The sequence below is a fragment of the Xenia sp. Carnegie-2017 genome, unplaced genomic scaffold (genome assembly GCF_021976095.1).
Source record: "Xenia sp. Carnegie-2017 unplaced genomic scaffold, XeniaSp_v1 HiC_scaffold_16, whole genome shotgun sequence".
NCBI lineage: Eukaryota > Metazoa > Cnidaria > Anthozoa > Malacalcyonacea > Xeniidae > Xenia > Xenia sp. Carnegie-2017.
The window spans coordinates 9994135-10017724 of record NW_025813469.1 but is presented as its reverse complement, the minus strand read 5'-3'; the positions used below and the strand labels follow the sequence as shown (position 1 = coordinate 10017724).

General features: G+C 32.2%; 1 protein-coding gene and 2 long non-coding RNA genes across 3 annotated transcripts; 1 reads left to right on the top strand and 2 right to left on the bottom strand.

Moving 5' to 3' along the window:
- Window positions 1-18461: 18461 nt before the first annotated feature.
- Window positions 18462-19084, bottom strand: LOC124435819 (NLR family CARD domain-containing protein 3-like; the record flags this gene model as incomplete). The annotated part of the gene is made up of 1 exon (XM_046985778.1): window positions 18462-19084. A coding segment is annotated over one exon (573 nt), but the record flags the coding sequence as incomplete, so codon positions are not given.
- A 576-nt stretch (window positions 19085-19660) lies between these two features.
- On the bottom strand, window positions 19661-22169 carry LOC124435822. The gene is made up of 2 exons (XR_006945166.1): window positions 21994-22169; window positions 19661-19976 (listed from the first exon to the last, which is right to left on the bottom strand). It is a non-coding gene; the product is annotated as an uncharacterized LOC124435822 (long non-coding RNA).
- Window positions 22170-22278: 109 nt separating this feature from the next.
- Window positions 22279-22518, top strand: LOC124435829. Its single transcript, XR_006945172.1, has 3 exons — window positions 22279-22300; window positions 22400-22432; window positions 22499-22518. It is a non-coding gene; the product is annotated as an uncharacterized LOC124435829 (long non-coding RNA).
- The last annotated feature ends 1072 nt before the right edge of the window (window positions 22519-23590 follow it).

The window sequence follows — 23590 nt, the reverse complement described above, 5'->3', positions numbered from 1 at the left end:
TGTGTATGTGGTTAATAAATTTTCAGCAATATATTATCTGGAAAAACCAATACAGATTCTCTATCGACTGGAATTGCATTGTGATATAGGAAAACAAGTCAAGTTAAACCCAGAAGCAAGAGAGTACAGACCTAAACGGGCAACAGCAGTGAAAGGAGCGAAAAGCATTCAAGGAATACTTTCATATGAAGATAACGGTGAATAACGGTGAAATATGACATAAACCTTATGATTGATTACATATGTTTACGTGAACAAGAAATGGACTTAGAGGATTGAAGAAAAGAATATTTTAAATAATATACAATTAAAATAGAGAAAGTGTGTCGTGAACGTTAGCACATTCAAAAGAAAAGATCAGGGAATTTGTTATGTTAAAATTCATGAAAGCTGTCAAGAAAAGTTGGGCTGTTGAAGAATTGTGATGTAAATGATGTGATTAGGGAGATCAGAAAGAAAAAGCGATCAGTTAAATTCAAATCAGGATTCCTCAAAGTAATTGTGAGAATTGAACGAAATTCACCACAAAACTGCTAAATTTCAACACATAATGCTCGTCATTTTATTTATCACTTAGCAGTTGAAATTTTTGTCGCTCTATTTCCTTTTGATTTCCGATTAAGTGCTTTTTGTTATACCAATTTATTTGGCATTTAACTCTACGAGTTTTGGATACATTAATATTGTATTTTGAAATTAAAAGCGTTTCATTTTACTTCACGTTGACTCACATTTTCCATAGACGGCCCGAAACATCACTTTTATAGTTTAAGCAAACGATAACCCATTTCCATCGTAACAGCTAGACCATGCTAGGCAAACTTTGTATTAATTAATTGTATCTGTATTGCATGTTTACAGCAAACTTTGTATTAATTGATTGTATCCATATTACATTATATAATATACATACATTCAATTGATTCAACGTTGCGGCGCACGGTCGGTTATGATGGAATGAGGAGAGTTATCGCTTGCTTAAACTATTTAAGTGACAGCCTATGATTTTTCATTACAAAATACCTCAAAAAACTATATATATACAAAATATTTACAAAATATATATATGAAATGTATTAATATAAATATATACCCAAAATATTTACAAAATATCTCATTCAAATACTAATTAGTAGGTTGACAATAAACTCCTATGCAACCATGTTTTTTTTTCTTACCTATTTTACTTTGAATAGTTGGTAATTTGGAATAGTTCTCTTTTTGCTGCTCTATAGATACGGTGCCAGTGGAATAGCCAGACTGCAAGTTTGGGTCCAGCTATTTAAATGTTGGATCATTAGCATTATTCCTTTTTTTAGAAATCTGTTGTTCTTACAGTGAGTGAGCATAGAAAAATTAATGTAGCAAGACCATATTAGCAGGCTTGCTTCGCCACTGTATGGTGCTCAGCAGTATGTCACACAAAATGCTTTGGTAGATTTGCATTCATTTTTCTTCTTTTGCAATGAAAAAAAGTGGTGAACTCAAGTGATATGCTAGGCAATTCATATCCTAAGCATAATTTTGACATATTATCTTATACATGCAAGTTAAAGATAATGTTTAAATTTGATAGTTCTACTCGATATATTGTTCCTTTATGTAAACTGTGACTTGTTTCACTCTCCAAACTAGTATTTGGATTTTCGAGTAACGTACAGACTTTTCTTACCGATACAGAAACCTGAGATTTTTCGAAATCAGTTGCGTTAAATGCCGAAGCTTACATGATTTATACCTAATTTGTTTACCATGCACCATGGAAATAAGAATAATAAAAGAAAGTGACCAGAAACCAATAGGAAATAATACTTGCCAGTGAATATCGTTATAATGTAGCATTGCCATATCTTTATAATTGTGCTAAAATTGAAAGTGCAAAAAAACATAGTTTTCAGTATTGATTTTACTAGCTGCTATAGTACAAATTTTAAATGAAATATCCTATGTTGGTCTTCTAAATAATAGAATTTCACTATTTGATTTTCATTTGGATTTAATTGTAATGATTCCGTGTTGCAGGAATATGCGTAGTAGGTAGATTCCTATTCCAATACAAATTCAGAGAATTTGTCCCATTACTGATTGAGGTAAAATTACGTGAGAACGCTAAACGATTACGGTAATACCACGCAACAAAAAATTCGACTTATGGCTGAACATTTGAGCCTTCTAGTAAGGAGTTAGCAAGGCATTAAATGAATTTGTCAAATGGAAGCAATTCATTACTTACCACTGGATAAATTTTCTTACAATATGAAACCACAATATGAAACAATGAACCGAAACAAAGAATGACCGAATCTGTTTTGTATAACCAAGTCGTGCGCGCTAGGTAATAGCTCGAGTCTTGGTACTACAAGTGACAGTTCATAGATAAAGAAAAGCTCAGACTTCAAACCATGCAAGTTTATTGTAACCCTTTACCCATCTCCACATCAGTGCCAGCAAATTCACCTTTTGAGAAAAAACTCAAAATTTTTTTCTGCCAAAGATTAAGCAATAATTATCAGAGTGAAAATTTGCATTTAAGGACAGCTTAATTTCATGAATGTTTATTAGGCATTTTACTTGACTGTTATCTTCTGCAAGGTGTGCTATATAGCAATAACTAGTAGCATTGTACTATCAAATACAAACAGAATGTAACCAACATGTCTTTAATTATATAATTACATGTATGTTAAAATTGGTTCATGTGTCATGCTTACTGGTTATGATAAATATCTTTTCATATGATCAAAGCTCGTTTAAATGTAAATCTGAAATAATTTATTGTAGATTTTATAATGATCATCAGAAAAATTACATGGTGATCATGAAAAATACTTTGCTGTTTTGCCAAATTTCAAGGTTTATCTGCATACATAGGAAGACATTTTAACTTTATAGAAAATGCTTTTCATACATCAATAGCCCTTTGGAATTTATGGCAAACAATCTGGTATGCGTCGTAGATTAACACACCTTTACATCTCTACATGAGATGTTCAGTTAGAAAAGGGGACAATATGTGACATGGGACAACATTTCATGCATGTAAAATACTAATGTTTAATATCATTCCAGTCAAATTGTCAAAATACAAAGCTTCATGGATCAGAAGACTCAAAATCACAGGTTATAGTAAACAGCTTCTCATGTAATCAATGTTAGTTTTCTCAAATCTTAAACAATATAAAGTATAACTGTCTAATGATTGAATGATCAATGATCATAAACTGAAAAGCCCCAAACATTTGTTTATGATAAAGTAAATATTAGTATGGCGCCTTATGGCTACAGATTTTTTTTCCATTGAACTATATTTGCAGGAATGTAGGATTTCGCTGCCAACTGAGGCAAATGTTAATATTCATGCTCCGCTATGAAAATTCGCATACAAAATGATGTTCATTGCACAAAACTTTGCAAGCGAAATCTATGTAGACACAACAAATATATATATTAATCCTATAGCATCAACACATCGTCTAAACCTGCCTAGATGGTTATATTGCTCAAAAAATCTGTATTATCTAAAAGCTTGAACAAAATATTTTGAGCTGCTCTTGAGCTTTTAAGCATAAACGTCAGTCATAATTCATTGAAGGATGTCCGTTACAAGGAAAACATTCCAATAATTGATACTTTAAAGATATTTTTATGTGCTACACGCCAAATGTTATAATTTTTGAATAAAATTGTTAGAAATTTTGACTTTACGTCATGATTTTTATTAAATTTTGTTTTAAAATACAAGAGAGACTCTAGAACAGTTTTTGTTAGTATAGTTTTGTTCTTATAATTGTATGCTTATTAAGCATGCCATTACCTGTATTTGTCTTTATACTTATTTTTACAGTTACATTATATATCTTTTTGTAATATTGGCATTGATTGTATAAAACCCTCTGTGTTTTTTATGACCTTCAATTTTCAAATGCGTAAATATCTTGTGGGCTAAAATTCCACATGTACTATTAGTATACATAAGTTTGAAAATTTGTAATCCAGGCATTTAAAACATAAAAGATAAAAGTTTCTCCGGATTTTTAAGTGATTTTTATTGAGATTTCGACTCGTTGCTTCGAGCCTTCATCAGAATGAGGATATTTATTTGCACGTGCTTTTAGCTTGGAGACGTTTAGAGCGTCTAATTGGATGAGTGGGTGGATTATTGTGATTGGATGGGGTGAAATGCGTTGCCATGGGTTTTGGAGTATTGTGAATATGATTGGTGTTAATAATATTAGAGTGTAGTATTTTAGTTTTAGTGTTGTTTGTAGTTATGTCCTTTTCTTTAGTTGTGAGTATATGATGGGTATGTCGATATGTCTGTTTATTGCGTCGTTGTCTTTACTGTCAATACTCCAAAAACGTTTATAGATATAGAATGGCTTGCCAAGTGACAGTTCATAGATATAGAATGGCTTGTGTAGTATTGCATAACATTTGCATTCTAAGGCAAGAGCCTGAAGTTTAAGAAGATGAGTTTGAAGAGGATGCACTGGAAGAAGAAAATGAAGATGTTTTGCTGGATGCAGGAGAAACAGATAGAATAGCAGCAAGGGAGCATATGGCACAAACATATTTTAGTTGACTAGTTTAAATGAAAAAATGAAGGGGGTTGTTTTTTGATTTCAACTATCCTCTCAAGTAACTGTACTTGTAGTTCGAGTATTCTTTTCTTCAACTCTGGGTTGTGCTTCTCAAACAACATTTTTTTCTTTTTCCAGTTGAAGAGCCTCAACATGAAGTTGTTGAACATCATTTTTTATCTCTCCTTGAGTCCTTGGTCGTTTCCTTTTAAATGTTCTTGATTCTTCGCCTGTTAATTAAGTTCAATACAATGCACAAATAGACTTTATAAGCTATGAAGAGAACAATGGATATAAACATAATTAAATGCTCACATTGTGATAGGGTGGATGTTGTTGGTATTGTTATAGAGAATTCCAGCGAATATCATATTTCACTTCTGATTAGTAAACCCTTAAAATAACCCCGTTAGTGGTTGGCCCTTGAATGTGTTTTGATTCCTCTAGCAACTAGTATGCACGCATTTGTTATTGACTGTAAGGTAGTACAAGGCCCCTAGATGTTACTGCAGCTCCATAACACCCCCAGGTAATACTGGGTTATCACGTGTAATTGGCTTCCTATATGTCCTTGCATAGTAAAAATCTTTTCTTTTCAGTGGCAATACTGATGTGTAGGATGCTGCTGGTCTTCGCACCTTTACAGCTTTGGAGAATAGTTAGGAATATAAACGGTCAGTATGCTTATCAATTATCTTTAGGAAGCAGCATTTGTTGATTCTGTTTTGGTTTACAAAGAATTTTTTGATTTCCAAAACTATTTGGTTGTTTAAAGGATCGCTGTCTATGAAAATTGAAATGGACCACAAAATATATAACTTAAAAAAAAGAAATAGATCACTTGCAAATGCAAGTGGACAACTACAAAGTGAAATGTGAAGGACAAGAGGTACCGAAATCTTTTTTATCGTTACTTGGATGACTATCTTCTAAAAGATTCCTTTTGATATACTTGAATTAAAAAGTGGTTAGAAACATGACTTGAAAATGTTGTTTCTATGTATCTTAACTATTGGATTTTTTCCTTTTACAGAAAGAGATGACCAAGCTTCAAATTGAACTTCAAAAAGATGAGAAAATATCGGCAAATCTTGACGAACACAAACCTGATGATAAATAATGAAAACACTATAGATATTTCAATTTTCATATAATCTGTACATGCAATAATTATATATTAAAGATGAATACTTTTGTAGAAAAATTTTATTGTCAGTCACACTTATGTAGAAATGTATAAAAACTACATTTTAGTACAATGGTGACCTTACAAGACGTTTTGTTATAAACTTTCTACTTTTCGAATGCTTTTTATATCACAAATTTGCGTTTGTATGATTTATGGTGGTAATTCGTTTACAAAAAATTTGATTCAATAGGATTTTTTACTCAATACACTCGTTTGTTCATGTTTATTATTTAGATTTCATAAAATAATCAAATAGTAAGAAAATCGTTGAGGTTTATCATTGTTTGTTACAGTTTTTACTGTTTACAGTAAATGTTGTAATTTTAACAAAACAATTAAATAATTAAACAATATTAAAAAAACATAAATTAACAATATATATTTACAAATCAAACTTTACTTTTACTCTAAATAATGAATTAGTATAGTAGATGAATAAATAGACATTTTCATTGTTTAAAAATCGTTTTATAGATTTAAGATTGCAGAACGTTTATTTTTATTTAACATTTTTTTTTTTACAATTCTCACTTTTCAATGCTTCACTAAGATATTTAGCACCTTCATCACCTATTTTGTTATTAGAAAGATACAATTCAGTAAGTTTACAATTCTACTTTTCAATGCTTCACTAAGATATTTAGCACCTTCATCACCTATATTGCTGAACTTCATTACCAAATATGTAAGTTTACAATTCTCACTTTTCAATGCTTCACTAAGATGTTTAGCACCTTCATCACCTATATTGTTGCCCTTCACTACCAACTTTGTAAGTTTACAATTCTCACTTTTCAATGCTTCACTAAGATTTTTAGCACCTTCATCACCTATTATGTTAGAGGAAGATACAATTCAGTAAGTTTACAATTCTCACTTTTCAATGCTTCACTAAGATATTTAGCACCTTCATCACCTATATTGCTTTTAAACATTAACAAGATAGTAAGTTTACAATTCTCACTTTTCAATGCTTCACTAAGATATTTAGCACCTTCATCACCTATATTGCTGTCAATTATTAACAACATAGTAAGTTTACAATTCTCACTTTTCAATGCTTCACTAAGATATTTAGCACCTTCATCACCTATTTCTTTCCTACCCATTTCCAACGTAGTAAGTTTACAATTCTCACTTTTCAATGCATCACTAAGATATTTAGCACCTTTATCACCTATTGCGTTAGAATCAAGATACAATTTAGTAAGTTTACAATTCTCACTTTTCAATGCTTCACTAAGATATTGAGCATCTTCATCACCTATACTGCAATCTATTGCCAAATAAGTAAGTTTACAATTCTTACTTTTCAAACCTTCACTTAGATGCTTCCCAAAATAATTGCCGAAAGCAATCGTGGAAAAAGTTAAACTAATCAAATTTTTCGCTCCCTTATTTAACAAATAGTTTTTTATTGGAAGAGCTATGATTATCAAGAAACTTGCAATCATTAAAAGAAAGATCTGTTATGTCTTTACATTCAGAAAGAAATTCAAACAATGCGTTTGAATCAACAGGCGTAAAAGAAACTCCATTAATCCTCGTTTCTCTAGAATCATTCTCTAACTCCATGCAAGCTGACCTCATGACATCTTTGTCTTGCAACTCGTATAGGCATTTTACTCCAAGAAAACCAAGGACTTTATCTCCAGTGATGGAAAATAGGTTTGAAATCCATTTTTTAAATCTACAAATTTAAAACATAAATATTATTTTCAAGCAGGTTTTTTTTTGGTTCAAGAAAAGATCGTAGTCTATGTAGCTAATGTTGCATGACATGAATTTGATTTGTTAATGCAATATATCAACGCCCGTTTTAACATCGCAATTTACATCTGCTACATGCATTCGAAATGAAAATGATAAAAAAATCCTCATTTTCTTTTGTTTGAAGTTAACGGGTTAAATCTGAAGCAATCATTTAGTAAACAAGTTAAGGATTAAAGTAGGCGGTGAAATTTTAAAAAACAAATTTTGTTCAACATGTGGCGTGCTACATGCACCATTATTGTTTTAAAATAAATTTTCAGTGTTTTCTATTAAAATTAAAAAACTCCGAGCATTCAAGATAAATGTTCAGTTCTCAAGGTAACGTTTATAAATTCCAAATTACTTTTTAATGTAAAAGTCAAATTACTTTTTTCAAGAGATCACGCAAACGATATCTTCTGATCTTATTTTATTCAAAATTCATTAATTATTCTACAATTATTAAGAAAAATATTTAGCAGACGTTGATACCTGAAGAGTAGTCTGCCGAAATGCATCGTGCCGTATAGTTTAATAAAATTTCTTTAAGAACTATTGGGTTAGTGCTCTTTACCTAAAACTGTTCTTTTAAGAAATATTAACTTACTAGTTTTACCATTCACCATAGTAATTGCTATCTTTAAAACGAGTTTGAAATTTGTCACCACGATAAAGTCTCTATTTTATTTTTAAACTAATATGTTCAATTATTTAACCTATTTTTAGGTAAAGCATAGGGCTTTACGAATGGCGAATTGACAGAGGCCCACCATGGTTGTGTTACGACACTGAATTCAATCCCCCCACAAAATCAGACAATATTTTATCGACAGATACATAGACTCAAAGATTTTGTTGTGATATTGAGGTATCAAAATAAGGGGGTGAGGGAGTTGGGCTGTTGTTGAATCAACCCACAATATCAATCATTTAGCAATGCCAAAACTCTTTTTTGCGTTTAGAACACTTAAAAACAATTGTCTCGAAAACATGTGTGTGTGCGTGTGTGTGTGAGAGAAAAGATAATATGACTGAAGTCAGCCATTCACTATATTTCGTAAAATTTAGAAATGTTGTATACAGCATGATAAATTTTTAACCAGAGTACACACAACGAGCAATGAGAATGGAGCGGCAAATGAACAGTCTAGAAAGCCTTTAAAAGAAACTGAATGGGCTATAGGTAAAATCTTAGGCTAATATGTAGAAATCTAGTAATTTAACAATTCTCTTCTCAATTTAATTAAAGTATGCGAAACCTTTTAAATCTTATCATCTGGGTCCCGAGGCTTTTAGCGCACTTAAATATGGTTGGAAACCATATTTATTTTATGATTTCCCTTAACTTAGGAACCAGAAAACCAGAACGCTAAGAATACCAGACTTCATTCTCTTTACCCGAAATCAAGCATGCTGATGTGTCATATTTTCGGGGATCCTTCAAGAGATTTACAGAAGGAGTTCTATCCATTATCTTGTCCTCCTGGAGAACAAGCAAACAGAAAAAAACTTTTGTACGAAGAAGTTGGATTTAATTTTGGGCAGCTGCAGAGAATGAATAATTTGCTTGGCTTTGCTTTTCAAAAAGAAGGGCGCTATGGTGGCCAATGAGTGCCATAGTAATTTTTAGTTTTTCTACTCCATTATTGATATTATTTCATTTCTATTTTTTTACAAAGTACTCTTGATTTATTTCACAGTTTCAATTAAATATTTTTTTGAAAGTTTAATTATAGGTTTGTTTCAGTTTTGTTTTGTTTAAGTTTTGCTTTTTTTTCCAAATCCGTCCAGTTTTCCTAAAGTAAACCTATGAGTGCCATAGCATGTGATTAGCGTCAAATATTAAAATTCTCTGTTTAATTAAATGACATGAAGTACAGTTAAACACAAACAAAGTAGTCAATATCATTGAGTTCTATAAAAACTGTATTGGCTAAGTTGACTGAGACCTGACGCCAAAAAATGGCGGCCAATGGACGTATTTCCGCTGAAATGGTCGTTTTAAAGAAAAATTTTATTGCCGACCTCCCCCTGATGTCTATAGCTAATTATACAGCATTTTTTCACAAACAAACACGTTGGCATTTCTTTTAAAATGCAAGCACTTCAATCATTCAATTGTTTAACATCGTAATGTCCACAAAAAGGAACATGCCGCTTTCCCAGGTGAGATATGTGTTTTTTTTTGTTGATTAAAAATTGAAAAGCAATTTAACTTGAAGCCTGAGCGATAAAATCCGACTGATATTTTCTATTTTTTTTCAATATCAACATACTTTTTCACTTATTTGTTAATGAATGATACCGTAAATCTGTTTGCAAAATAGTTTCCCAAACGCGAAAAAGATTCTGCTCTTTATACTTAGTGGGTAAATTCTATGAAGAAACGATCACCCCAAAGAGTACACTTAATGTAGAGCAGAGTTTGTTCTGATCAATTACTGACAACATGAAGAGATGATCGGATAGCAAAATGTTTCTGGAATATGCTGCAGTACACGCACCAACACTATTAAATAGTGCATTATGAAGACAATTATAAGATGTTATTGACCTGGCTGAGTCTAACTGCAAAATTATAAGACTGAATATAAACAAAGGTAATTAATTTAAAGACTTCCTTAGCTTTAAATCTTCTCATGTGCAATGTATATGAACACAAATGATTGTAAACCAATAAAAATGCGATGGTGTCATGTGTAAAGAATCCTTTAATTGCTGCTTTGAATACCAAATCAGGAAAATTATAGTAGAAAGATAATAAGTAATTGTTTTTTTTAAATCAGCCTCCTTGGAGTTAATAAAAAATTTCACGTTCCACATAAAACGTGTAGAAATTCTCCATTAATACATATAAATATTTTACCTTTGTCCAACAACGTTAATATCTTCTACTTCTTTTCATTTTTTCATATCTTCAACTAAACCAGAAATGAATTCAATCACCAAATGCCATTTAGGATCTGCCACTTGATCTACCAATTTTCCGAGGTTTTGCCAATCGTCAACAATACACCACGCAGCTAAAAATTCCTAAAGAGTTAAATAAAAAAATAATAAAATTTTGAACTTGATGAAAAATACCACAGTTTGCCAAATCTTGAAATTCTGTATTATTCTCTTCTTCAAAAATCAAATTTCCTTTCTCAATACCTCATTTTGCTTTTTCTTTTTTTTATCGGTATGAAGCAAGGATGGTAAAGGAAAGTCAAATGATTTTTGGCGTTGTTTTTTTGAGAGAAGGATGGTGTCTCCATTATAAGATTTTAATGGCTCTGTTGTACAATTCAGTGATTGTCTTTGGAATATCCTCAGCATTATTTATAAAGCATTCCTTTAGGTTCATACAGACGATATAAGTGTTGACGGGGATAAAACACAGGCTACGAAGCTTACTAGAATTATCAATGCAATTCAAAATCAGTTCATTGGTATTCTTATCATCACCACAAAACTTTTCGATATAATATTTGATCTGTTCTTCAAAAAAACCTAAGATCTCCACATTTCGGTCAAATTTTAGTTCATGAAATGCGTGTTCAGCTGTGGGTCGTGATGTTATAACAACAGTGACACCAGGCAACAGTTTACGTATAACCAACAAATTTAATATTGTAAATGCTGGCATTTTCGCATTATGGAGGGAGCAATTACGTCCCTTCTAATGCAAAAAAGCTAAGTTGCATAAGGAGGCCCTGATTGTTAATTCTTTCTGGGAGAATATCGTAATTACGACTTGACTGAAGCTGCAGAGAGGAACTTACGGAGTTTTGGATGAAGCTTCAGTAATCCACTTTTTCAAGCCTAATGTAACATTGGAAGATTACGCCACATCTACGTTTGTTTCTATGTGTCTGCGTAGATTTGATATGTGAAACGTGTCGATATTATGTGGAACGAAGAAAGTTAGGAACAGCCTGAAAGCTACTACTAGGAGTCTTCGCGGTTTAAGAGTGAGGCAATACGTTGCACCGAATAACCCCCTTCCAAAAGCTTTTCTTCATGTTGAGTAAAGCAAGCAAGAGCTGTTTCAATTTCTCGCCCAGTGTGTCACTTCTATTGATTGAGAGCGCCAGGCAGATGCTATCCAGTGTTGTTTCAGGAAAATCAAAGTGCACAGTGACGATACAGATGTTCAGGCTCTGAAAGTATGTCTGCTCCATCAACTACAAGAGCTGACAGCTAATGATATTGAACTCTGGGTTGCACTTGAAACCTGCACACATCTACGTACGTTGTATAGCAGTTCATGAAATAACTAATGTTTTCGGTAGTGAAGATACCGGTGCTTTTGCCCGCTTTTCATACTTTCACTGGATGTGACACCGTTTCCTGTTTTTCGGTAAGGGCAAGAAAACTCCTTGGATACCTGGAATATTTATCCCAATGTTACTCCTGTTTTTCTAGCCATGAGCAATGCGCTTTTGAAAGTTTGTGATGTGTGGACATCATATTTGGAGGGATATACTGTGTTGTTGTATGACAGAGCGTAACAAAAAAAGGTCAATGAAGCCCTTAAGCAGTTTTTACTCGCAAAGGACAACAGTTTGACGCTCTCCCATCAACACGAGCAGCAATGGTCCAATATGTCAACTGTACAATCTAACAGGCTGGTTACGCATAGGTACAGGAGCTTGCGCAAATTCCTTTCCTTCCACGTCTGCAAGACTGAAGATAGATCTTAGATGAAAACAAATATTGGCCCTTGAGGACAACATTACCAGAAATGATGAAGTCATGTCAGCATTTGGTCAAGTGTGGTGGCAAAAGTGTTTGTCATGGACGTTGTGATTGCTACAAGGTCAATTTGAGTTGTACAGCTCTTTTCAAGTGTCTTGAGGATTGCGACAACAGATTATTTAATAAGGATTTGTCCATCATTCGGTAACAATTTCATGCTTTACTTTTTAAACAGGTTTTTAACCAAGTGCTGAATACGTGCCTCTCTGTATACGTTGCTCAGATATACTCAGACATGAGCACTCAGATATACTCATACACGGGCACCATCAAAATATAGTGTTCCTATTGGAGCACGTTCTTGAACACCATGCCCGGGCACTCAGTATCTGAACACATTATAATAAGCTTCACAAACGAAATAAAACAAATTTTGTATATTTGATGATTACTGATAAAATTCTTAAAATCAACTTTGCTATATTGGGAACAACAATCTTATTCTGCAACCTTCTTTTGCCTCATCCCCACCGCACTTTTCAAATCTCTCCGCGGTCTGGAGAGTTATGTTACAAAGAACATTTTCAAGATTCAAATGTTAAGGATTAATGTTTAATAAGAAATACGGAAAACGTTTTTGTCATATTTAGTCATGCTCTTTATGACATGAAATAACTCCGCAATAAACTGATTCTAGTTACCTCATAATTAATTTTTAATTGCGTGTAAGAAAAGAGTTTTTAGACAGAAACCGAACGTCGTATATTATGAACTTTTGTCCAATGATTCTAGTCAGTACCTGTTTTGTGATTACTAGAATTATTTTATTGCAATGGTTAATCTGAGCGATACGTTTTAAGAACAATTTGCTTTTTTTGATATTTGCCGAAACTCCCTAGAATAATTTTGACCAATATTTTGACTTTCAGTTCAAGGTTTAATGTTTGATGTTCATCGACAAAGCCAAAACCCTCCTACAAGACACCACCACCTACGAACTTCTCCACACAGACCCCTGCAAAACGACCACCAACCGCATCAACCAGAAACTGAAACATTTAAAAGACAAAAAGAAACTAAACGAAAACGACTACAGAAGAATCCGACTCAATGACGCATCCACCGCCAAATTCTACGGACTACCAAAAATCCATAAAGAAAACAACCCACTTCGACCTATCGTATCGCTTCCAGGATCACCTACGTATGAACTTTCAAAATATATTTATAACATTCTGTATCCATTAGACAAAAATTCACCTCACACCATCAGAAATGCCACTACTTTCCTCGCCAGTATTGAAAACATTAAACTACGACCAGACGAAATCATGATATCCTACGACGTGACATCACTCTTCACATCCATACCACTAGACATTGCCAAACAAATTACAAACGAACTACTCACAAACGACAAAACTTGGCAAGCTACAACACAACTAGACAAAAATGACATCCTAGACTTACTCAACCTTTGCCTCTCCACTGAATTCACCTTCCAAAACACATACTACAGACAAATTTCAGGCACACCAATGGGATCACCACTATCCATCTTCCTCGCAGAAGCTGTCATGCAACACCTCGAAACACAATCAGTCACAAACAACACAAACATCAGACTATGGAAAAGATATGTCGACGACATCTTTGCCATAGTCAAGAAAGACAAAACTGAACAAATCCTCCACACCATAAACAATACCACAAAGAACATTACCTTTACTAAAGACGAAGAACACGACAAACAACTTACCTTCCTCGACATCCTACTAACGAGAACAGATGACGGTACACTAAACACACAAGTATACCGCAAAACCACCCACACAGACCAAATACTCGATTTCAACAGCAATCATCCAACACAACACAAAATAAGCTGCATTCGAGCACTTTTCAACAGGATAAACACTCATTGTAATACGGAAGAAGCCAAAAAAACAGAACGCAAGTACTTATACTCCACATTTATTAAAAACAATTACCCTAGAAACTTCATAAACAAAACTATATACAAAATACAAAACAAAACACAAACCGACAAAAACAACAAAAAACCGGACGAAACAGTAAAAATCATCACATTACCATACATAAACGGAACATCAGAAATGACTGCCAGACTTCTTCGACCACATAATATTAACGTCGCCCACAAACCTACACAAAAACTCAAATCATGTTTCACCAAACATAAAGACAAAACAACAATTCATGATACAACTGACGCGATCTACATGACACCATGTAAAGACTGTTCAAAACAATACATAGGACAAACATCTAAGAAAATTGAAACAAGACTCACAGAACACAAAAACGCCATAAAACGACGAGATCCGAACTCACTACCGGCAGAACATACCCACGGAAACAATCACACATTCGACTGGACAGAAACTAAAGTACTCGGACGCGCACAGACTAAACACGCACGCGAATTTAAGGAAGCTTGGTACAGTGAAGACAACGACACAATAAACAGACATATCGACATACCCATCATATACTCACAACTAAAGAAAAAGGACAAAAAAACTACAAACAACACCAAAACTAAAAAACTACACCCCAATATTATGAACACCAACCATATTAACAACACACAAAAACCCATGGCAACGCATTTCACTCCATCCAATCACATTAATCCACCCACTCATCCAATTAGACGCTCTAAACGTCTCCAAGCTAAAAAGCACGTGTAAATAATATTTTTCATTCTGATGAAGGCTCGAAGCAACGAGTCGAAAGCTCAATAAAAAATCATTTAAAAATCCGGAGAAACGTTTTATCTTTTATATATTCAATGCCTGGATTACAAATTTTCAAACTTACACAATAAGTATATACATAATAAACAGGCGTGGTAATTTTTTGAGTTTTGTTTGACAAACTATTTAGTAGTTGACACTGTTTAAGCTTTTAGGTTTTTATGTTTAAAGGTCTGACAATTTAAATGTCTGATGTATTCTTTAATTTAAAATGAGGCTTATTATTTTGTTTGTGCCACAGAATTCAATCATCTTAAGAATAGACTGTAACGTATAGCAAAGATAAAGCTTATAAATTTTTTTGTATTTTTTTTCATTTTAATTTTTTCGTGCAAATGGATACAAAAAATTGTAAATTTTAGCGAATTATCATAAAGTATGCTTACAATAAGACTCTATGAATGTTTGACTTTTCTGCAGTGCACATGTTTTGAATTGTCTTGCTAAAGTCGATTGCAAAGCAAAAGCAATTTGATTCAACATTTTCATATCAGCAAGAGAGATACATTGCATACTAAAAGCTGGAATACAAATAACTGTCCTCTTATTCCATGTTAATGACTTTATAGTTGGTGCATATTTATTTTGTTATTTTCTGTCATAATGATTGTTCCTATAACACATCAGAAAACCTTATAAAAACTTTGAAATGAAAATACTGTATAATGTCATAAAACATATAACATCAAAAGCGTTATAAATACTTTAAAATCAAAAATAGAAGTAATATCCTTTTATGAAGATGATTAGAAAGAGTGATTTCAATTTATATTAGCACATCAGCGTGAGACAAACGATATTTAACCAAAGCTCGAATAAAAAAAATAATTTAATATTATTCTATTCTGTGTCAATGACATGAAGAAAAGAGTTTAAGCACATTTTTTTATCTTTGTCATTTCGATTACACTAACAACAAATTAAAATCAATATAAAAACTTTAAAATCAAAATATTATTACTCCTAATATCATAAAACAATTTTAATATAACTATAATTAGCAAAAATCTAAATTCAGGAATCATAAATTCGACAAGGAAAATACATTTAGAGCGATTATAAGCAAGGCCAATTTGCTGATCAATATTTCTATACTTCTATAAGTAGAATTGCAACTTCGAAATTAATTTTGCTTCGTCAGCTATATGTCATTTAATACCATCACAATGTTGAAATAAGACTTTGGACGGAGCGACTAATAAACAAAAATAGCAGTTTATCTTCCTTAACCAACACATCACCACAAAATTACCTTGTTTTCTTAGATGAGAGCGATTTTTTTTGGTGAGCAATCTGTTGTTGTTTGTCTTTGTAACTGCGTTTGATTGATATACAATAACAGAATTACATACGGGTTATTTATAGAAGATATTTTTTACAGCATTGTAGAGCGACACTTAAATTTTTTCAAAGTGTATAATGACTTACTAGATGGTGAATAAGTTACATATATGATAAAATTTATGCATCATAAACGCGAATGACAGTAAGTGTATCTTGTCTTTAAAACCTTTTACTTTTTAATGGCTTAAACTTAGAGATTTGAAAATAAAACGTTCTTAGAACTTAGCCATCATCTGTATTCTTTGAGTTAATAACAAGCAAATTATTTTGTGTCACGGAATTTAAATAATCTAAAGAATAGATTGTTATGTAAAGCAAAGATACGCTTATGATTTTGTTGTTGCCTATATATTTTATAACAATGATTTTTAGGAAATTTATAAATAGCTACAAAAGTTGTATATATCGCATGCATTATAACAAAATTCTGGCTTAATACTATATGGCTCTTTAAGCATTTGACATTTTTTGCTCATATATAGTTATAGGAAGATTGATAATTGTGGGAGGGGCTCATATTCAAATATGCACGTTATAATCCTTAGAGAGCCATCGACTTCAATGGAAATTAATACTTTTTACTATTTATTCATGAATGTTAGCCCTTCTCTCAATCACATTATAGGGATATACAGTAGGTCCACTTCGTGTGTAATTGGCTGCTGTTTATTTAATTAGATTATTAGCTGCCGTTAGCTATTTTATCATTTCTATTGGTCAAAAAAAGCAATTGACTGACTTTGACTATGTTAATCGCATGGGTAATTTGGTAAAAAGGTATGCGTGGCACGAAAAAATTCAATGGAGTGGCCCTAATGTATATTCACTACACTGTATCTCAATTATCGACTTTCTACACCCATACGGTCATACTTTTTTTGAAGTCAAATGCAAATGATGAAGTCTTGTTATGAGCAGATAGTAAAAAACTCATTTCTCAACTTTGCTCCTTTGTTATACCTGATAGAGTTTGTGGCAAGTATCTGACGTAATATTCTGTTTCTAAATTTTTAAAAAATCGAAGGACGCTTGTAAAAAGCTAATTGTTGTCAGTGACTTTTAAATGAAGTCAAAATACAATTACAAGAAAACAACTTTTTCTTAAATAAACACTCAAATTTTGCGTTCGTATGAATGTTGTCGGAATTGTCATCAGGAAAAGGATTTTTTATAAAAATATTCGTGTGTTTATGTTTATTATTTAAATTTCATTGGCTACTTAAAAATTTACAACATCATTTCAGTCTATCATTGTTTGTAACAATTTTTACTATTTACATAAATGTTATAAAATTAACAAAACAAACAAATGAAAATTGTCTATCTAAAAATCAAACAATACTTTTACTTTACAAAATGAAGTAAAATGAAGGTACGTTTCCATAAAATGAAAGTTCCAATTATTCATTTACTGTAAAATAAATAAAAAAATTATAATCTTTTTAGCTAGAGGTGGAATTTTACGAAGCAAAATATAAGTGGCTTGCGTACCTACAGCGTACCTAGTACAATTTGCGCAAACAAAAGAAAATCATGGCTATATTACTCATAAATTAGATTTCGATAACAGGTATGCATCAGGCTTGGACTGCTCTACTAGCAATTGCATGCGCTATAGCATATGAGCCCATTGTAAGGCCCCCTTACTGAGAAATAAAAATTAAAGCAGGCAAACGGGCATTGCACAAACTAACATTTAAAAGTACTTTTGAGAGGTGTCGAAGTCATTGGAAATGGATTAACTGTTCTTTTTACAACACTGAATTATTTTGCAAAGTTAAAAACAGCTTAGGGTAGCTAAATTCTGCAGAAATTGCTGTTTATGACAATATATTATCATAAAATATTTTGGGTATACTTTTTATGTTCCCCCTAATAGTAAAAAGCTAAAGGACCTTAAATTGAAGCAAGTCAGAGCCCAGTACACCACTGCAAACGAATCTTTTCTTAATAGACAATGGTTGGCCAAGCTTAAGTACTAGGCCTTTCCGTTTGCAAACTACGTTGTTAGTGTTCAATCTTAAGTATTCAGTAAGTTTACAGTTCTCACTTTTTAAGGCTTCACTAAAATATTTTGTGCCTTGATTACTAATTTTGTAAGCAGAAAAGTACACTTCCGTAAGTTTACAATTTTCATTTTCAAAGCTTCAATAAGAAATTTAGCGCCTTCATCACCTTTATTGTTGTCAATAAAGATTCAATTGAGTAAGTTTACAATTCTCACTTTTCAATGCTTCACTAAGATATTTTGCACCTTCATCACCTATATTGTTATATTCAAGAGACAATTCAGTAAGTTTACAATTCTCACTTTTCAAAGCTTCACTAAGACACTTTGCACCTTTATCACCTATTTCGTTAGTTTCAAGATCTAATTTAGTAAGTTTACAATTCTCACTTTTCAAAGCTTCACTAAGATATTTAGCGCCTTCATCACCTATCTTGTTGTTATCAAGATACAATAGAGTAAGTTTACAATTCTCACTTTTCAATGCTTCACTAAGATATTTTGCACCTTCATAACCTATATTGTTATAATAAAGAGGCAATTTAGTAAGTTTACAATTCTCACTTTTCAAAGCTTCACTAAGAGATTTCGCACCTTCGCCTTCTATACTGTTAGAACTAAGACCCAATTCAGTAAGTTTACAATTCTTACTTTGTAAGGCTTCACTAAGATATTTTCCACCTTCATCACCTATTTTGTTGTTTGAAAGTTTTAAGTTAGTAAGTTTACAATTTTCACTTTTCAAAGCTTTACTAAGATATTTAGCGCCTTCATCACCTATCTTGTTGTCATGAAGATCCAATTCAGTAAATTTAGAATTCTTGCTTTGCAATGCTTCACTAAGATATTTAGCACCTTCATCACCAACATCGTTTTTATAAATATCCAATTGAGTAAGTTTACAATTCTCACTTTTCAAAGCTTCACTAAGATATTTAGCGTCTTCATCACCTATCTTGTTGTTTTCAAGAATTAATAGAGTAAGTTTACAATTCTCTCTTTTCAATGCTTCGCTAAGATATTTAGCACCTTGATCACCTATATTGCTATCCATAATAAGCAATTCAGTAAGTATACAATTCTCATTTTTCAAAGCTTCACTAAGATATTTAGCGCATTCATAACCTAAATCGTGGTCTTTAATACCTAAATCCGCAATTTTACAATTCTCAAATTTCAATGCTTCACTAAGATATTTAGCACCTTCATTTTCTAGATTAATCAAGTTCCTAGATGCAGTGAATGTAAAAATACCACATTTTAAAGTTTCACTGAGATATTTCAAAAAATAACGACTAAAATCACATAAATCAAAACGCAAAGAGAGTAATTTGTCGCCTGTCCAGTTTAATAAAAACTTTTTCATTGCAAGGCAGACATGATTATCAATAAACTCACACGAATGGAACACAACTTCATTTATGTGTTTGCATTCAGAAAGAAATTCGAAAAATGCTTTCGAATCAACAGGAGTAAAAGAAACATCTTCAATCTTCATTTCTCGAGAATAGTTCTTATTTAGTTGTGTACATGCTGACCTGATGACATCTTTGTCTTGCAACTCGTATAAGCACTTTACTCCCAGAAAACCAATTGCTTTATTGCCGTCATTGGAAAATAAATGTGAGATCCAAAATGTAAACCTGCAAATGTTAAATACAAAAGTTTTTTATAAACCAATCGTTCATCAAAGACTTAATACTTGCGTACGTATTGTGGCATAATAAGCAATTAGCTAGCTGATGCAGATTATTCTCTCTGTGGTCGAGCACAGCTAGAGAGGGTACATCTTATTTGAATTGTTCGGTAAGTAAAAAACTGCACACTGTTTTAAAGTCGATGAAGTAGACTTAATTACAGTCATTAGCTTAATAGTAGAAAGTAAAAATTCCTCTATTTGTTTCTAACACCAAGTCGATCAAACTTAAATCAAGATATATTTACTAATTAAAGATTATTCGGTTTTTAACTCTTACGTTTTTTTTCCAGCTGGAAAAAATTTGCGTCGTGTTTTTGTTTATTTTATAACTAGTGCGATGCGTTTATCCGTTTCAACTAAAAATCTTGTCAAATCAGGAGAAACGTAGAATGAAGAAAGCATTTAAATAGTTTTAATGATATATTGTACATGTAATGTTTTCATGTCTTGTGCGTCATAGTGCATGTTGCACCAGTATTAACTGAGAAACTTGTGTGACAAAACACATCGTTTCTTATCCACTATTTTAACATTAAAAACAACTTAATCTATATATTTCACATATTACATAAATTCAAACATACTGCTTTCACAATACATCATCGTTTCTCTTAATTTGATTTGTTTCAATAAACGTGACAAGTCAATTTCGCCAATTCTTTAAGCATGCTGGTATTTTATTTTTTTACATCAGCAAAAAAATCGTAAATTTTAGCATGTTCCCAAAGTTGGATTTCTTAGGACTTTTCATACAAGGGCAGATCTATGATTTCAAATACAGTAGTCAGATTTCAAGACGTAAGAAATATGACCTAATAAAATAGACACCATAACATATAAATTTAATAAAGTAAGACACATTATTTATGAAGGTTTACACTGCCCTGCTGACCTTCGCAACTTATCTCAATATATTTAAAAACATACTGGAATAATAAACACCTGATATCCAATTCTTCCATTTACAAATAAAATATACAGTAAGTCGATATGGATAGCCGATAATATGAATAACTAATTGGAAAGGTTTAAAAAACAATCCATTTGCTACAACCGATTAACCCAAATCTTATCATTTAATGAAAACAAACAAGAACGAAGGCATGAACTTTATTTAATGGTTACATGAGTTAAGCAAGCAAAATCAATCCTATAAAGTGAAATATCAAACATTACAACAAAATGGTTGTCGAAACTATGTACAGAAATAAGAAAAGCAATTTAGCCAGTCAAGTGATTATTTGATATAGATTGCTAACAATCAAATAATTCTATTTTACAGACTTCTTGCTTAACTGCTAAACCTCGTGAAATGAACACATTTGTCTAAATCATCATATTACAAATTTATGATCTAGCCTGTAATTGCATCATTCATATAAAATATTTATGATTGCATAACATTAATAAATTATAGTATAATATTACATATATTTACTACAATGTAAGAGCCTTGTCCTGACCGTCAAAATCGTGATATGCCACATACCTCTTACTTCCCCATAGTTCGGCTGAAAGCGTTGTGTGGCGTAAATAATACACAACAGATGTTATAAATTTTGCACCCCACGCTTTAAATTAAGTAAGAGGCCTAAGCCTTTATACTTTTTTTAGATTGTTGCGTCAATGATAACAGCGTCAGCTTCAAAGAGCAAATTTAGTAAAAAAAGGCAGAAACATTGTTTTTAAACAGACAGACCTCTTTTGAAACCCAGCGACATTTTCAAAACTGAAACAACTCTCTGCAGAAGAGCATGAAGCTATGCCTTATATAATTACACGCCAGCTTTATATAAAACATCTGCGATTTCTTATAACAATCCAACAACCAAACTGTGCATATGTAGTAGACGTAGTTAGTGTTCCTGCACTTCCTGTCGAACAGGACTAAAACCTGTGTAAACAAATTTCAACGAGGACAATAACCTAAACTACACTTGAAAGGAAAATAAAGACCCTACCGTTGTTCAACATCTTCTATTGTTTTAGTATCTCTGATGCTGCCAGATCTCTTCTTGTCTCCAACTAAACCAGCAACAAACTCTATTACCAAATGCCATTTAGGATCAGACACATTATCATCCAAAAATTTTCCGATGTTTTGCCAATCATCAACAATACACCATGCAGCGAAGAACTCTTGAAGTGTCAAATGAATAAAACAATAAAGATTGCGTCGTCTATCTGGTAATTGATGAAAGAAACCGCAATTTGCCCGATGTGGTGCTTGTTTTTTAGTCTCGCAAACACAGTTAAAATAAAAGAGAAGTAAGCATTCATGCTACTGTTTTGTTTATAAATCATATGTTCAAATACTAATGTTAAACATAAACTTATACAAAGAAATTACTTAATCTCTTTGTATAGTGGCAGAAGGAAAGAAAAACGAACGTGTAATGGGTATGTTTTGTGAGTTATATTTTTCAGTTTAACTATTTGTTGTTCTTACACTTAATATACTTGCAGAAGTTGATGATGCTACAGACCAACAAAAGAGACCACAAAAAGAAAAAGTCATGTGGTCATCCTATGGTATCTCTACCAATTCTCATACCACTAAAAAAACTTCCAGTAGTGCCAGTACAATCATATTGAAATTGGAAATGAAATATAAATAAACAACAAAGAAATAAGAATGACAACCCTAGTCTGTCCTGCAAACTGTAAAATACTTATTATATTTTTGAAATGTTAGGTTTTACAGTGAAAACATTCAAATACATTTGAAGTCTGCAATAGATAATATTTTCCAATTGCAGCATATGAAGAGAGCACTACAAGTGTGGTGGGAACTGGTGGTGGTCCATCCAAAAGTATGACTTTAATCGTTTTCTACAGAATATTTTTTATCCTACTTGATTTATATTATTGTAATACTTTATTCTTTTACAGATAGAAGAAACAAATTTAATGGTATGATGTAATATATTGCAATTCATTAAAGACTTTGTTGTAATAACTTATATTTTAATAGACAATACTTTTCAATTGCAGCACATGAAGAGGAAGGCACAACAAGTGTGGTGGGGACTGGTGGTGGTCCATCCCAAAGTATGACTTTAATCTTTTTCTACTGAATATTTTAACCCTAATTGATTTACTGAATATTTACTGAATATATACTGAATATTTTTAACCCTACATCTTCAGAGTCATTTGACTCTGAAGATGACCTAAGGTTGTCGAAACATCAGTCAACAACAACAAAACAGTCCTTCTCAGGACTATACCAACCTGGACGATCTACATTTACAAACATGTAACGATACTCCCTGGTTCAAACCATTTACTTTATATTGCAATTCATTAAAGACTTTGTTGTAATAACTTATATTTTAATAGACAATATTTTCCAATTGCAGCACATGAAGAAGAAAGCACTACAAGTGTGGTGGGGACTGGTGGTGGTCCATCCCAAAGTATGACATTAATATTTTTCTACTGAATATGTTTAAAATGTTTTGAAATATAAAAATTTTTTATGACCCTACTTGATTAATAATATTTTAACATTGTATTACCTTTGTTACATTACAGATAGAAGAAAAAAATTTCATG